The 16,794-nt window shown below is 41.5% G+C and overlaps 3 protein-coding genes across 3 annotated transcripts in view; 1 reads left to right on the top strand and 2 right to left on the bottom strand.

The window, feature by feature from the left end:
• Positions 1–16,794, bottom strand: part of HIP1 (huntingtin interacting protein 1) — a 407,412-nt gene that overhangs the window by 178,444 nt on the left and 212,174 nt on the right. The window lies entirely within an intron of this gene.
• Positions 1–16,794, top strand: part of NSUN5 (NOP2/Sun RNA methyltransferase 5) — a 34,607-nt gene that overhangs the window by 12,374 nt on the left and 5,439 nt on the right.
• LOC308629253 (large ribosomal subunit protein eL39) lies at positions 10,263–10,636 on the bottom strand. The gene has a single exon (XM_081256862.1). The coding sequence runs from the start codon at positions 10,567–10,569 to the stop codon at positions 10,414–10,416; it is 156 nt and encodes a 51-aa protein (XP_081112988.1). The 5' UTR covers positions 10,570–10,636; the 3' UTR covers positions 10,263–10,413.

The raw sequence follows: 16,794 nt of genomic DNA, 5'->3' as shown, positions 1-16,794 counted from the left end.
GTGTATCATGTATTAGCAGGGGGCATCCCTGTATCTTCCTGTACCTGTGGTAGAGGGGGTGCAGCAGGTGATGTTGCGGGGGTCTTTGGTGGGTCGCTGTAGGTCACCGGCCCTAATCAGGCATGCACCTCCCGGGAGAGGGTGCTTTTCTGCTGAGTAAGCTTACACTTCGTAAGGTGCTCAGTCGCACCCAGGTAGGAATTCTGTATGTCAGCCGGTAGGTCGGTCGTCGGACCCTTGGTTTGTTGTAAGGCTAGATAAACTGCTGACAGTTGTTTTTCTTTAGGACCATACCAGTTCTCTGCCCCTTTCTGTTATTGAGACCAAACTCCTAGCAGGACTTATTTCCTATCTTGTTGCTGCCAGAGCCTCCACCCAAACCCATCTGGATATATACTTAAATCCAATTCGCAACTTGCATCTGGTATTAACACCCTCAGTCCTTGGACAATCAGCTTGGCCTTTGCAGAAGCCTCTTGTTGTGGGGTATTCCAGTCCCAGATTGTTCTCTTTTTCATTAAAGCATATAGTGGTTTTAATATCTGGGCAAGGTGGGGAATAGAAGGGTGCCAGTACCCTAGCAGATCTATAAAGACCTGTAGTTCTTTTACATGTCAGGGCATGGGATACACCTGTGTTTTATCAAAACAGCCTCAGGCATCACTTTAGTCTTGCCAGACCAGGTAACTCCAAAGAGCTTTACTGACTGTCTCCATCCTTGCACCTTGTTGGCGTTTGCCTCCCATCCCTGTGCTTTTAAATGTTCCTGAAGAGGTGTAGTGGCTTGGGGAAGAGAGTGCAAGGCATCACAGCTTGACATGTCATCCATGTAAGGGTAGAGAACTAAAGAGGGAGGGAAAGCCCAGTTCTCCAAATCCCAAGCCACCATCCCATGACATACAGCAGGACTATGCAGACAACCTCGGGGTAAGACAGTAAAAGTTTGTTGTCTCTCATCCCACGTGAAGGTGAACTGGTCCTGGGACTCCTTATCTAAGGGTGTGCTGAAAAAGGTATTAGACAAACCTAAGACACAGTGATCTGTCTAAAGGGAAGAGGAATTGGATCCAGGGGTTGGGCTGTTTGGAACTGCTGCATAGATAGGGAGGTGTTGCCTTGTTTAATTCCCTGTAATCTACTATCATGCCAGGTTTGGTTTTTTCACCAGCCACATGGGACTATTTAGCGGGCTTTGTGCGGGTCTTTTAACCTCCACCTTCCCTAATTCCTTGACGGTAGCTGTTATTTTTTCCTGTCCCCCAGGTAGGTGATATTTTTTATTGCCACCACTCTCCACGGGATAGGCAACTTTACAGGGTCCTGTTTACCATGATCCACCATTGCAGGCTTGACTGCTCGGATCCATAAGTGGAACTCGCTCATGGTGGTTATGAGGTCCAGGTCCTGTAGGACATCCACACCCAAAATATACTCAGGTATGGGGAAAATATAGACCAGAAAGGGACGAGCAGGGTCTGGGGGGTGAGGGGGTCTTCCAACTTGTAAATACAGGCTCACTTGTTTCATCCTCACCTCTGGCCTCCATATCCATCAGTGGCTTGTATTTCCCCTTGGAACTTGGATGGATTCCCATAAATCAGGGTGCACTTGGCATAGTGTCTGTTAAAGCCAGGACAGTCTGTTTATTGGTGTGGGACTAATAAATAGTTCAGTATGGGACCTCCAGTTGCCCCCTGTTGCCCGCACCAAGGAGCAACCTTGACTTCACCCCTAACCCCTAGGAGTGGGGTGTATGCACCCCTGTTCTTTATCTTCCTGCCCCTGTGGAGCATAAGCTTAAGCCTGTTCCTGTTTTTCTCTTGCTGTCAGAAGAGTAAACTATTTCATTGGGTAATGCTTTCCATGAGGTTAAAAGGATCGGATTAGGTTATCTATATTCTCCTTACGGGTTCCAGCTAATACTGGGTCTTGCCATAATTGTGGGAAATTCTAGTTGGGCCCCTTTGTTTAGTTTCCTCACTTTTTGGTTTTTTTCTCTTTGCCTTTATCTCCCCTTCTATTTCCCTTATGCCAGATCTTTTCAGTTTTGCTTAGATCAGCTATCATGACCGCCCCGTCTGAATGAGTCGATTAACCATTGGGGCCAAAACTGAAACTAAGGTCCCGTGCCAAGCTCCTAGAATGGACTGCAGGATACCATCCCTTATGCCTGTTGTAAATAACTCCTCATCAAGTTCTCGGAAACTAGGAGCATAGGTAGCACGCTTTGTTCCCACTTCCCCTCGCTATTTCTTGTAACTCTTGCGTAGATGCCCATCTTCAGGATGGGGACGGCGCATCCCCCTCATTTGGCCCAGCCTTGTGTATACCTGCACGTATCTAGTCAATCAAGGTGGCTATAGCCACCCTTGGGTTTCTCCCAACCCAGCTGCATACAGATGTTGCTGGAGGGTGGGCTGTGCTGTGACCAAGGCCATTTTTGACGTTTCTGGCTCATTTAACATAATACCATTTCTCCCAGTATCCCATAAACGGAGCACCCAGGCTGCAATTCCTTTCCTACTCTTTTGTTTAAACCTGCCTGTGAATTCTAACTCAGTGGAGAAATATCCCTGCACAGTTGTGTCTTGGCTTCTAGGGATCTCCTCTCAGTTATCTCCTGGCTCCCTAGTGGCCTGTGTTGTAGTTTGGATGAGAGGTCTTGCCTGCAGGTCTTCCTCCTCTAGAGTTATGTCCACATCTTCTGACATGTAGTTATCCCAAGGATCCCACCTCTTGGAGTCCCAGTTCTCCTGTGAAAAGGTCCTCACGTTTGAATGGAACAGCCTGTGGCCCTGCATTTTAGGCATCTTACATGTTATCACTTCAACATGTTCTTCCTGTTGTATTGTCTTTAACATATGTCTGAAGTGGTGGAACATGCCATCTGGACATCCCTTTCTAATGCCGGCGCCTCTTTAGTCTTCTTTAGTTCCCTGTTGAGCTGTAATTCTTTCTCTGTGCCAATCATTAGAGTGCATAACAAAGGTCATGCAGTGCAATAGCTTACTTTGTTTTTCCACTTTTTGCTTTCCCACCACTTCAGTTGATATATCTAATAAGCCCTTTGGTGTGTTGGGGGCATCCCTGTACTCACACACTGGCTGGAAGGGTTCCCTAAGCCTAGCCAAATCACTGCACGTGGAAGTGGCTGGCCAGCCTAGGATTTCCCCTACCATCAATGGGCTTTACTGTCCCTTTACCCATTCCTGGGTCGTTTTCAGTTTCCTGACTGGCTTGCCAATTGTTGGATGGAGGGAATGAAAAGTGCCCACTGAACTGAGAAGGCATCATGAGGCCAAAAAATGAGGCAGGCAGCTCTAGATAATCAATGGATCAGTTTATTATAGGGTAACTTAACAGGGTGGGATTGGCCAGACAACAATCTGGAAGCATTCATTGCTGCACTCTGCACAGCAGAGGGGCCAATGGGACAATTTTATAGTTAACCTAGGGTATGCGGGTAGGTCCTTGGAAACAGGGCGTACATTGCTAAGTCAAGATTTATAAATCGGTAACGAGTCTCATGGGTGCTGGGAATACACCAGCGAAGGTTTTCATCATTGTTTGGGGACTAACGGAGCATAGAGGCCACTGGTCCTAATGATTATTAAACACTATCTATTAACCACAAAGCCCTGACGTCAGAGAAGATTTACTGCACAGTACAGTCCTGAGTAGAGTCAGCAGGACAGGAGAAACTGTCCTGACTTATGATGGTGTCACTTATGCTAACAACCATACAGTGTACCTGTTGGCCATCTGTATGTCTTCTTTGGAAAAATGTCTCTTTAGAGGCTCTGCCCATTTTTTAATTGGGTGTTTTTTATAAACTATTGAGTTGCCCATTTTTTAATTGGGTGTTTTTTATAAACTATTGAGTTGTATGAGTTCGCTGTGTATTTTGGATATTAAGCCCTTATCAGATATATGATTTGCAAATATTTTCCCCCATTCCATAGATTGCCTTTTCATTTTGTTGATGGTTTCCTTTGCTGTGCAGAAGCTTTGATGTAGTGTCACTTGGTTTTTGTGCTTTTGTTGCCTTTGCTTTTGGTGTCAAATCCAAAAAATCATTGCCAAGGATGATGTAAAGGAGCTTACACCTGTTTTCTTCTAGGCATTTTTATGGTTTCAGGTTTTACATACAAGTCTTTTATTTTCCTTTCAGTTTTATTGAGATGTAATTGACATACAGCACAGTAGAAGTCTGAGGTGTACAGCATAATGATTTCACTTACGTACATCATGAAATGGTGACCACAGTAAGTTTAGTGAACATCCATCATCTCACATAGATACAGAATGAAAGAGATGGAAAAGAAATATATGCTTCCTTGTGATGAGAACTCTTAGGATTTATTCTCTTAACAACTTTCATATGTAACATATATCAGTATTAATTATATTTATCATGGTGTATGTTACGTTCCTAGTACTTTATGTCTTGTATAACTGGAAGTTTGTACCTTTTTTTTTTAAAGTTGGCATTTTTCCACATGACAAACCTTCCCTACACCATCAACTAAGGAGCAGTCAGTGATGTTAAAACACACTGAATATAATTAAATGTTCTACATGGAAGCATAATATCTTCTTAATGTTCACATTCAACAGTTAAGAAACTATTATTTCGTCTATTTCCTCGAACAGGCTGTGCTGTATACTCCACTGCCTTCTTTTCCTTTTGTGATACATATATATATTTTTTTACATCTTTAGTGGAGTATAATTGCTTAACAATGGTGTGTTAGTTTCTGTTTATAACAAAATTAATCAGCTATACATATACATATGTTCCCATATCCCCTCCCTCTTGTGTCTCCTTCCCACCCTCTCTATCCCACCCCTCCAGGCGGTCACAAAGCACCGAGCTGATCTCCCTGTGCTATGCGGCTGCTTCCCACTAGCTGTCTACCTAACGTTTGGTAGTGTATATATGTCCATGCCTCTCTTTCGCTTTATCACAGCTTACCCTTCCCCCTCCCCATATCCTCAAGTCCATTCTCTAGTAGGTCTGTGTCTTTATTCCTGTCTTACCCCTATGTTCTTCATGACACTTCTTTTTCTTAAATTCCATATATATGTGTCAGCATACAGTATTTGTCTTTTTCTTTCTGACTTACTTCACTCTGTACGACAGACTCTGGGTCCATCCACCTCATTACAAATAGCTCAATTTCATTTCTTTTTATGGCTGAGTAATATTCCATTGTATATATGTGCCACATCTTCTTTATCCATTCATCCGATGATGGACACTTAGGTTGTTTCCATCTCCGGGCTATTGTAAATAGGGCTGCTATGAACATTATGGTACATGACTCTTTTTGAATTATGGTTTTCTCAGAGTATATGCCCAGTAGTGGGATTGCTGGGTCATATGGTAGTTCTATTTGTAGTTTTTTAAGGAACCTCCATACTGTTCTCCACAGTGGCTGTACCAATTCACATTCCCACCAGCAGTGCAAGAGTGTTCCCTTTTTTCCACACCCTCTCCAGCATTTATTGTTTCTAGATTTTTTGATGATGGCCATTCTGACTGGTGTGAGATGATATCTCATTGTAGTTTTGATTTGCATTTCTCTAATGATTAAAGATGTTGAGCATCCTTTCATGTGTTTGTTGGCAGTCTGTATATCTTCTGTGGAGATATGTCTATTTAGGTCTTCTGCCCATTTTTGGATTGGGTTGTTTGTTTTTTTGCTATTGAGCTGCATGAGCTGCTTATAAATTTTGGAGATTAATCCTTTGTCAGTTGCTTCATTTGCAAATATTTTCTCCCATTCTAAGGGTTGTCTTTTGGTCTTGTTTATGGTTTCCTTTGCTGTGCAAAAGCTTTTAAGTTTCATTAGGTCCATGTGTTTATTTTTGTCTTTATTTCTATTTCTCTAGGAGGTGGGTCAAAAAGGATCTTGCTGTGATTTATGTCATAGTGTTCTGCCTATGTTTTCCTCTAAGAGTTTGATAGTGTCTGGCCTTACGTTTAGGTCTTTAATCCATTTTGAGCTTATTTTTGTGTATGGTGTTAGGGAGTGATCTAACCTCATACTTTTACATGTCCCTGTCCAGTTTTCCCAGCACCACTTATTGAAGAGACTGTCCTTTCTCCACTGTACATTCCTGCCTCCTTTATCAAAGATAAGGTGACCATATGTGCATGGGTTTATTTCTGGGCTTTCTATCCTGTTCCATTGATCTATCTTTCTGTTTTTGTGCCAGTACCATACTGTCTTGATTACTGTAGCTTTGTAGTATAGTCTGAAGTCAGGGAGCCTGATTCCTCCAGCTCCATTTTTCGTTCTCAAGATTGCTTTGGCTATTCGGGGTCTTTTGTGTTTCCATACAAATTGTGAAATTTTTTGTTCTAGTTCTGTGAAAAATGCCAGTGGTAGTTTGATAGGGATTGCATTGAATCTGTAGATTGCTTTGGGTAGTAGAGTCATTTTCACAATGTTGATTCTTCCAATCCAAGAACATGGCATATCTCTCCATCTATTTGTATCATCTTTAATTTCTTTCATCAGTGTCTTATAATTTTCTGCATACAGGTCTTTTGTCTCCTTAGGTAGGTTTATTCCTAGATATTTTATTCTTTTTGTTACAATGGTAAATGGGAGTGTTTTCTTGATTTCACTTTCAGATTTTTCATCATTAGTGTACAGGAATGCCAGAGATTTCTGTGCATTAATTTTGTATCCTGCTACTTTACCAAATTCATTGATTAGCTCTAGTAGTTTTCTGGTAGCATCTTTAGGATTCTCTATGTATAGTATCATGTCATCTGCAAACAGTGACAGCTTTACTTCTTCTTTCTGATTTGGATTCCTTTTATTTCCTTTTCTTCTCTGATTGCTGTGGCTAAAACTTCCAAAACTATGTTGAATAAGAGTGGTAAGAGTGGGCAACCTTGTCTTGTTCCTGATCTTAGTGGAAATGGTTTCAGTTTTTCACCATTGAGGACGATGTTGGCTGTGGGTTTGTCATATATGGCCTTTATTACGTTGAGGAAAGTTCCCTCTGTGCCTACTCTCTGCAGGGTTTTTATCATAAATGGGTGTTGAATTTTGTCGAAAGCTTTCTCTGCATCTATTGAGATGATCATATGGTTTTTCTCCTTCAATTTGTTAATATGGTGTATCATGTTGATTGATTTGCGTATATTGAAGAATCCTTGCATTCCTGGAATAAACCCCACTTGATTATGGTGTATGATCCTTTTAATGTGCTGTTGGATTCTGTTTGCTAGTATTTTGTTGAGGATTTTTGCATCTATGTTCATCAGTGATATTGGCCTGTAGTTTTCTTTCTTTGTGACATCCTTGTCTGGTTTTGGTATCAAGGTGATGGTGGCCTCCTAGAATGAGTTTGGGAGTGTTCCTCCCTCTGCTATATTTTGGAAGAGTTTGAGAAGGATAGGTGTTAGCTCTTCTCTAAATGTTTGATAGAATTCGCCTGTGAAGCCATCTGGTCCTGGGCTTTTGTTTGTTGGAAGATTTTTTATCACAGTTTCGATTTCAGTGCTTGTGATTGGTCTGTTCATATTTTCTATTTCTTCCTGATTCAGCCTTGGCAGGTTGTGCATTTCTAAGAATTTGTCCATTTCTTCCAGGTTGTCCTTTTTTTTTTTTTTTTTTTTGCGGTATGTGGGCCTCGCGCTGTTGTGGCCTCTCCCGTTGCGGAGCACAGGCTCTGGGCGCGCAGGCTCAACGGCCATGACTCACGGGCCCAGCCGCTCCACGGCATGTGGGATCTTCCCGGACCGGGGCACGAACCCGTGTCCCCTGCATCGGCAGGCGGGCTCTGAACCACTGCGCCACCAGGGAAGCCCCAGGTTGTCCATTTTATTGGCATAGAGTTGCTTGTAGTAATCTCTCATGATCTTTTGTATTTCTGCAGTGTCAGTTGTTACTTCTCCTTTTTCATTTCTAATTCTATTGATTTGAGTCTTCTCCCTTTTTTTCTTGATGAGTCTGGCTAATGGTTTATCAATTTTGTTTATCTTCTCAAAGAACCAGCTTTTAGTTTTATTGATCTTTGCTATCGTTTCCTTCATTTCTTTTTCATTTATTTCTGATCTGATTTTTATGATTTCTTTCCTTCTGCTAACTTTGGGGTGTTTTTGTTCTTCTTTCTCTAATTGCTTTAGGTGCAAGGTTAGGTTGTTTATTCGAGATGTTTCCTGTTTCTTAAGGTGGGATTGTATTGCTATAAACTTCCCTCTTAGAACTGCTTTTGCTGCATCCCATAGGTTTTGGGTCGTCGTGTCTCCATTGTCATTTGTTTCTAGGTATTTTTTTATTTCCTCTTTGATTTCTTCAGTGATCACTTCGTTATTAAGTAGTGTATTGTTTAGCCTCTATGTGTTTGTATTTTTTACAGATCTTTTCCTGTAATTGATATGTAGTCTCATAGCATTGTGGTCGGAAAAGATACTTGATACAATTTCAATTTTCTTAAATTTACCAAGGCTTGATTTGTGACCCAAGATATGATCTATCCTGGAGAATGTTCCATGAGCACTTGAGAAAAATGTGTATTCTGTTGTTTTTGGATAGAATGTCCTATAAATATCAATTAAGTCCATCTTGTTTAATGTATCATTTAAAGCTTGTGTTTCCTTATTTATTTTTATTTTGGATGATCTGTCTATTGGTGAAAGTGGGGTGTTAAAGTCCCCTATTATGAATGTGTTACTGTCGATTTTCCCTTTTATGGCTGTTAGTATTTGCCTTCTGTATTGAGGTGCTCCTATGTTGGGTGCACAAATATTTATAATTGTTATATCTTCTTCTTGGATCGATCCCTTGATCATTATGTAGTGTCCTTCTTTGTTCCTTCTAGTAGTCTTTATTTTAAAGTCTATTTTGTCTGATATGAGAATTGCTACTCCAGCTTTCTTTTGGTTTCCATTTGCATGGAATATCTTTTTCCATCCCCTTACTTTCAATCTGTATGTGTCTCTAGGTCTGAAGTGGGTCTCTTGTAGACAGCATATATATGGGTCTTATTTTTGTATCCATTCAGCCAATCTGTGTCTTTTGGTGGGAGCATTTAGTCCATTTACATTTAAGGTAATTATCTATATGTATGTTCCTATTCCCATTTTCTTAATTGTTTTGGGTTCGTTATTGTAGGTCTTTTCCTTCTGTTGTGTTTCTTGCCTAGAAAAGTTCCTTTAGCATTTGTTGTAAAGCTGGTTTGGTGGTGCTGAACTCTCTCAGCTTTTGCTTGTCTGTAAACGTTTTAATTTCTCCATCAAATCTGAATGAGATCCTTGCTGGGTAGAGTAATCTTGGTTGCAGGTTTTTCTCCTTCATCACTTTAAATATGTCCTACCGCTCCCTTCTGGCTTGCAGAGTTTCTGCTGAAAGATCAGCTCTTAACCTGATGGGGATTCCCTTGTGTGTTATTTGTTGTTTTTCCCTTGCTGCTTTTAATATGTTTTCTTTGTATTTAATTTTTGACAGTTTGATTAATATGTGTCTTGGCGTATTTCTCCTTGGATTTATCCTGTATGGGACTCTCTGTGCCTCCTGGACTTGACTGACTATTTCCTTTCCTATATTAGGGAAGTTTTCAACTATAATCTCTTCAAATATTTTCTCAGTCCCTTTCTTTTTCTGTTCTTCTTCTGGAACCCCTATAATTCGAATGTTGGTGCGTTTAATGTTGTCCCAGAGGCCTCTGAGACTGTCCTCAGTTCTTTTCATTCTTTTTTCTTTTTCTTTTTTTTTTTTAATAAATACATAAATTTATTTTAAAACATAAATTAAAAAATGCAGAACTTTAGTTCACAGGCCATACGAAAAACAATCAGCAGACCAGCTTGCCAATCCCTGGTCCATGTGATTCCTACTCTGAGGACCGGCACCACAGAATAGTATATGAAGATGCTTTTTATGGGACTTCCCTGGCAGTTCAGTGGTTAAGACTGCACAAGTTCGATCCTTGGTCAGGGAACTAAGACTCTGCCTGCATCATGGTATGCTCCCCACCCACAAAAGCCTTTTATTTTAAGGTGTTACCCTCAGGTATGAGGATGACACATAGGCGCACTTCCCATAACAGTAGGTATAAGAGCTGCTGATTACAGGGAGCTATTAAACAACAAAATCTAAAAAACCAGTTCCTTACTTTTACTAGCCATACTTCTAAGTACCTGGTAACTAGAGAACATTTCTATCATTGGACAGTCCTGTGTTACATCTGATAGGAGGGGTATTTATTCAGTACGTCATCACAAACCAGAATAATAATAGTTCCAACAAAAGGTTCACGTGTTTATTACTGAGCTACACAGTGGGCAGTGATGAGGAAAGGTCAAGAAAAGAGGAGAGCATAAAACGCAGGCAGACGTTCCAGACACTATTGGTGTTTTGATCATGTGTGACACTTCATATGTGAGGCTCGTTATAGACCCAGCTTGGTTCTTCTCCAATGTCTTCTCTTAGAGTTGTACCTGATTTTATTACCAGTTTTCATTCGAATCCATTGAGGAATGGGGCGATTCTGCTTTTGTTTCTTGGCCAGGAATCGCTTGATCCTGAAAGTCTTGTGAGAAGACATGGCGAGGAGCAAATCCAGCACCACATAGGATGGCGGACAAGAGAAAAGAGCTCATTCTTTTTTCTTTCTTCTGCTCTGCAGTAGTTATTTCCACTATTTTATCTTCCACGTCACTTATCCATTCTTCTGCCTCAGTTATTCTGCTATTGATCCCATCTAGAGTATTTTTCATTTCATTTATTGTGTTTTTAATCATTGCTTGATTCATCTTTAGTTCTTCTAGGTCCTTGTTAACTGTTTCTTGCATGTTGTCAATTCTATTTCCAAGATTTTGGATCATCTTTACTATCATTATTCTGAATTCTTTTTCAGGTGGACTGCCTATTTCCTCTTCATTTGTTAGGTCTGGTGGGTTTTTATCTTGCTCCTTCTCCTGCTGTGTGTTCTTCTGTCTTCTCATTTTGCTTATCTTACTGTGTTTGGGGTCTCCTTTTTGCAGGCTGCAGGTTCGTAGTTCCCGTTGTTTTTGGTGTCTGTCCCCAGTGGCTAAGGTTGGTTCAGTGGGTTGTGTAGGCTTCCTGGTGGAGGGGACTAGTGCCTGTGTTCTGGTGGATGAGGCTGGATCTTGTCTTTCTGGTGGGCAGGTCCACGTCTGGTGGTGTGTTTTGGGGTGTCTGTGGACTTTTTGTGATTTTAGGCAGCCTCTCTGCTAATGGGTGGCGTTGTGTTCCTGTCTTGCTAGTTGTTTGGCATAGGGTGTCCAGCACTGTAGCTTGCTGGTCGTTGAGTGAAGCTGGGCGCTGGTGTTGAGATGGAGATCTCTGGAAGATTTTCGCCGTTTGATATTACGTGGAGCTGGGAGGTCTCTTGTGGACCAGTGTCCTGAAGTTGGCTCTCCCACCTCAGAGGCACAGCACTGACTCCTGGCTCCTCAATTTGGGATGATTCGTTGTCTAGTCATGTATTCCACAGATGGTGGAAGTTTGTACCTTTTGACTACCTTCATCCAGTTCCCCCTCATCTCTGGTAACCGCAAATCTGATCTCATTTTCTATGAGTTGGTTTGTTTGTTTTTGAAGTACAATTGACCTATAACACTGTTAATTCATGTTACACAGCATAGTGATTTGATATTTCTATACATTTCAAAATGATCACCACAATTGATAAGTCTAGTTACCATCCATCACCATACAAAGATATTACATAGTTATTGACTATATTCCCCATACTGTACATTTCATACCCATGACTCATTTTTTTTTTTTTTTTTTTTTTTTTTTTTTTTTTTTTTTTTTTTTTTGCTGTACGCGGGCCTCTCACTGCTGTGGCCTCTCCCGTTGCGGAGCACAGGCTCCGGACACACAGGCTCCGCGGCCATGGCTCGCGGGCCCAGCCGCTCCGCGGCACGTGGGATCTTCCGGGATAGGGGCACGAACCCGTGTCCCCTGCATCGGCAGGCGGACTCTCAACCACTGCGCCACCAGGGAAGCCCCATGACTCATTTTTTTAAAAAATTTAATTTATTTATTTTTGGCTGCATTGGGTCTTCGCTGCTGCGCACAGGCTTTCTCTAGTTGCAGCAAGCAGGGGCTACTCTTCGTTGCGGTGCACGGGCTTTCTTATTGCAGTGGTTTCTCTTGTTGTGGAGCATGGGCTCTAGGCACACGGGCTTCAGTAGTTGTGGCACGTGGGCTCAGTAGTTGTGGCTCGTGGGCTCTAGAGCGCAGGCTCAGTAGTTGTGGCACACAGGCTTAGTTGCACCGCGGTGTGTGGGATCTTCCCGGACCAGGGCTTGAACCCGTGTCCCCTGCACTGGCAGGCGGATTCTTAACCACTGCGCCACCAAGGAAGACCGACTCATTTTTTTTGTAACTGGAAGCTTGTACCTCTTAATCTCCCTTACCTATTTCTCTCCTCCCTGCCACCCTCCTCCCCTCTGGCAATCACCTGTTCTCGGTATCTGTAACTCTGTTTCTGTTTTGTTATGTTTATTCATTTTTTTCTACATTCCACATATAAGTGAAATCATATAGTATTTTTCTTTCTCTGACTTATTTCACTTAGTATAATGACCCCTAAGTCCGTCCATGTTGTCAGCAAATGACAAGATTTCATTCTTTTTTATAGCTGAGTAATATGCTGCATACATTCAAGTCTTTAATCCATTTTGAGTTAATTTATTGTGTGCGGTGTAAGATAGTGGTCCAGTTTCATTCTTTTATTTGCAGCTGTCCAGTTTTCTCAATGCCATCTATTGAGGAGACTGTCCTTTCCTCATTGTATATTCTTGGCTCCTTAATTGTATACTTGACCATATATTTGTGGGTTAATTTCTGGGTTCTCTATTCTGATTCGTTGATCTGTGTCTATATTCATGCCAATACCGTACTGGTTTTTTTTTTCCTAAATTGAAGTGTAGTCGATTTATAATATTATATTAGTTTCAGGTATACAACATAGTGATTCAATATATATATATTTTTTGTTGTTCTTTTCGGTACGTGGGCCTCTCACTGTTGTGGCCTCTCCCGTTGCGGAGCACAGGCTCCGGACGCGCAGGCTCAGCGGCCATGGCTCACGGGCCCAGCCGCTCCGCGGCACGTGGGATCTTCCCGGACCGGGGCACGAACCCGTGTCCCCTGCATCGGCAGGCGGACTCTTAACCACTGCGCCACCAGGGAAGCCCCAATATTTTTATAGATTATGCTCCATTTAAAGTTATTATAAAATATTGGCTACATTCTCTGTATTGTACCTCTTAATCCCCTCCCTCTATCTTGCCCCTCCCTTCTTCCCCCTCCCTACTGGTAACCATTGTGGTGTTCTCTATATCTGTGAATCTGTTTCTGTTTTGTTGTATTTGTTAATTTATTTTTAAATTCCACATATAAGTGATATACAGAATTTGTTTTTCTCTATTTCACTAAGCATAATACCCTCCAAGTTTCTCCACATTCTTGCAAATGGCAGAATTTCATTCTTTATGGCACAGTAATAGTCTGTTGTGTATGTATGCTACATTTTCTTTATCCATTCATCTGTCGATGGACACTGAGGTTGCTTCAGTATCTTATATGTTGTAAATAATGCTGCTATGAACATTGGAGTGCACGTATCTTTTCAAATTAGTGTTACTTCATTTTCTTCACATATATACCCAGGAGTAGAATTGCTGGATCATATGGTAGTTATATTTTTAGTTTTTTGAGTGACCTTCATTACTGTTTTTCCATAGTGGCTGCATCAGTTTACATTCCCACCAGCAGTATACTAGAGCTCCCTTTTCTCCACATCCTTGCCAACATTTGTTATTTGTGTTCTTTTTGATGATGGCCTTTCTGATGGCTGATGGATGTGAGGTGATATCTCATTGTGGTTTTGATTTGCATGTCTCTGATTAGCAATGTTGAGCATCTTTTCATATGCCTGTTGGCCATCTGTATGTCTTCTTTGGAAAAATGTCTATTCATGCCTTCTCCCCATTTTTTTAATCAGGTTTTTTTGTTTGTTTGGTTGGTTTTTTTTTAGCGGTACGCAGGCCTCTCACTGTTGTGGCCTCTCCCGTTGCAGAGCACAGGCTCACGGGCCCAGCTGCTCCACGGCATGTGGGATCTTCCCGGACCGGGACATGAATCCGTGTCCCCTGCATCAGCAGGCGGACTCTCAACCACTGTGCCACCAGGGAAGCCCAGTTGTTTGTATTTTTGATGTTGAGTTGTCTTAGCTGTTTATATGTTTTTGGATGTTAATCCCTATCAGTCATATCATTTGTGAATATTTTCTGTCATTCAGTAGGTTGTCTTTTCATTTTGTCAGTGGTTTCCTTTGCTGTACCAAAGCTTTTAAGTTTAACTAGTCCTATTTATTTATTTTTTATTTTGTTTCCTTTGCCATAGGAGACAGATTAAAAAAAAATTGCTAGTTTTTTTGGCTGGGCTATGCAGCTTGTAGAATCTTTGTTCGTTCCCTGACCAGGGATTGAACCCGTGACCCCTGCAGTGGAAGGACAGAGTCCTAACCACTGGACTGCCAGGGAATTCCCCTACAATTTATGTCAAAGAGTGTTCTGCCTATGTTTTCTTCTAGGAGTTTTTTGGTTTCTGGTCTTACATGTAGGTCTTTAATTGATTTGAGTTTATTTTTGTATATGGTGTGAGAAAATGTTCTAATTTCATTCTTTTACATATAGCTGTCTGGTTTTCCTAGCACCACCTATTGAAGAGATTTTGTCTTTTCCCTTTTGTATATTCTTACCTCTGTTGTCATAGATTAATTGACCGTAAGTTTGTGGGTTTATTTCTGGGCTCTCTGTTCTGTTTCATTGATCTATGTGTCTGTGTTTTTGCCAGTACCTTACTGTTTTGATTAGTGTAGCTTTGTAGTAGAGTCTGAAGTCTGGGAGCTTCATACCTCTGGCTTTGTTCTTTTTTCTCAAGATTGCTTTGGCTAACAACTACTGAGCTTGCGCATCTGGAGCCTGTGCTCCACAACAAGAGAGGCCGTGACGGTGAGAGGCCCGTGCACCACGATGAAGAGTGGCCCCCACTCGCTGCAACTAGAGAAAGCCCACGCACAGAAACAAAGACCGAACACATCCAAAAATAAATAAATTAGTTAATTAAAAAAAAAAAAGATTGCTTTGGCTATTCACGGTCTTTTGGGCTTCCATACAAATTTTAGGATAGTTCATTCTGTTTCTGTGAAAAGTGCTGGGCTTCCCTGGTGGCACAGTGGTTGAGAATCTGCCTGCCAATGCAGGGGACATGGGTTCGAGCCCTGGTCTGGGAAGATCCCACATGCCACGGAGCAACTGGGCCCGTGAGCCACAACTACTGAGCCTGCGCGTCTGGAGCCTGTGCTCCGCATCAAGAGAGGCCGCGATAGTGAGAGGCCCGCGCACCGCGATGAAGAGTGGACCCCACTTGCCACAACTAGAGAAAGCCCTCGCACAGAAACGAAGACCCAACACAGCCAAAAATAAAATTAATTAATTAATTAATTAATTAAAAAAAAAAAAAAAAAAAGAAAAGTGCTATTGGAATTTTGATAGGGATTGTGTTGAATCTGTAGATTTCTTTGGGTAGTATGGACATTTTAACAGTATTAATTCTTCCAATTCATGAGCACAGAATATCTTTCCATTTATTTGTGTTATCTTCAGTTTTTTTTTCCATTAATGTCTTATAGTTTTCAGTGTGCAGGTCTTTCACCTCCTTGGTTAAATTTATTCTTAGGAATTTTTAAATTTTTGATGCAATTGTAAATGGGATTGTTTTCTTAATTTTTTTCCTGATAGTTCGTTATTAGTGTATAGAAATAGATTTTCGTATATTGATTTTTTTTGGGGGGGGGGTGGCATGCCACACGGCTTGTGGGATCTTAGTTCCCTGACCAGGGATTGAACCCGCGCCCTTGGCAATGAAAGTGCGGAGTCCTAATTACTGGTCTGCCATGGAATTCCCTGTATATTGATTTTGTATCCTGCAGCCTTACTGAATTTATTAGTTCTATTAGTTTTTTGGTGGATTCTTTAAGGTTTTCTTTATATAAAATCATGTCATCTGCATATAGTGACAGTTTTACTTCTTCCTTTCCAGTTTGGATGCTTTTTATTTTTATTGCCTGACTGCTCTGACTAGGACTTCCAATACTAGGTTGAATGAAAGTGACGAGAGTGGGCATCCTTGCCTTGTGTTTGATCTTAGAGGAAGAGCTTTCAGCTTTTCACCACTGAGTATAATTTTAGCTGTGGACTTGTCATATATGGCCTTTATTATGTTGAGGTGTGTTCCCTCTATACCCAGTTTGTTGAGAGTTTTTATGAGTGGATGTTGAATTTTTTCAAATGCTTTTTCTGCATCTGTTGAGATGGTCATGTGATTTTTATCCTTTTTGTTAATTGTGTATATTGCATTGATTACTTTGTGGGTGTTGAACCATCCTTGCATCCCTGACACTGGCATCTTACGCATTCCCTGTTTTAACCTAACAGATATCACCATTATGCACCCATTTCGTCAAGGCAGAAACTGAGTCATCATAGATGCTTCCCTCCTCTCCTTTTAGTCATTTACTACTGTGCCTTCGGCATCTTTCTTTTGTCCTCCTGGATACTGCCTGGGTTTAAGCATCATATCCTATCATGATTGGCAGAAGAATCTCCTAAACTGGTCTCCCCACTTCCAGACTTTCTTGTCGTGTTTGTCCTCCTTGTGTTGGCTGCAGAGAGATCTGCAGCCAGATCTGATGCTTTGCTCCCCTACTGAAAACCCGTGGCTCTCC

Source organism: Mesoplodon bidens (assembly GCF_964165515.1).
Source record: "Mesoplodon bidens genome assembly, chromosome: 15".
In the NCBI taxonomy this organism is placed as follows: domain Eukaryota; kingdom Metazoa; phylum Chordata; class Mammalia; order Artiodactyla; family Ziphiidae; genus Mesoplodon; species Mesoplodon bidens.
This window is presented reverse-complemented; position numbering and strand designations above follow the sequence as displayed.

Coding starts and splice junctions, on each gene's coding strand:
- LOC308629253 (XM_081256862.1), bottom strand. CDS start 10,569: ATGTCTTCTCACAAGACTTTCAGGATCAAGCGATTCCTGGCCAAGAAA.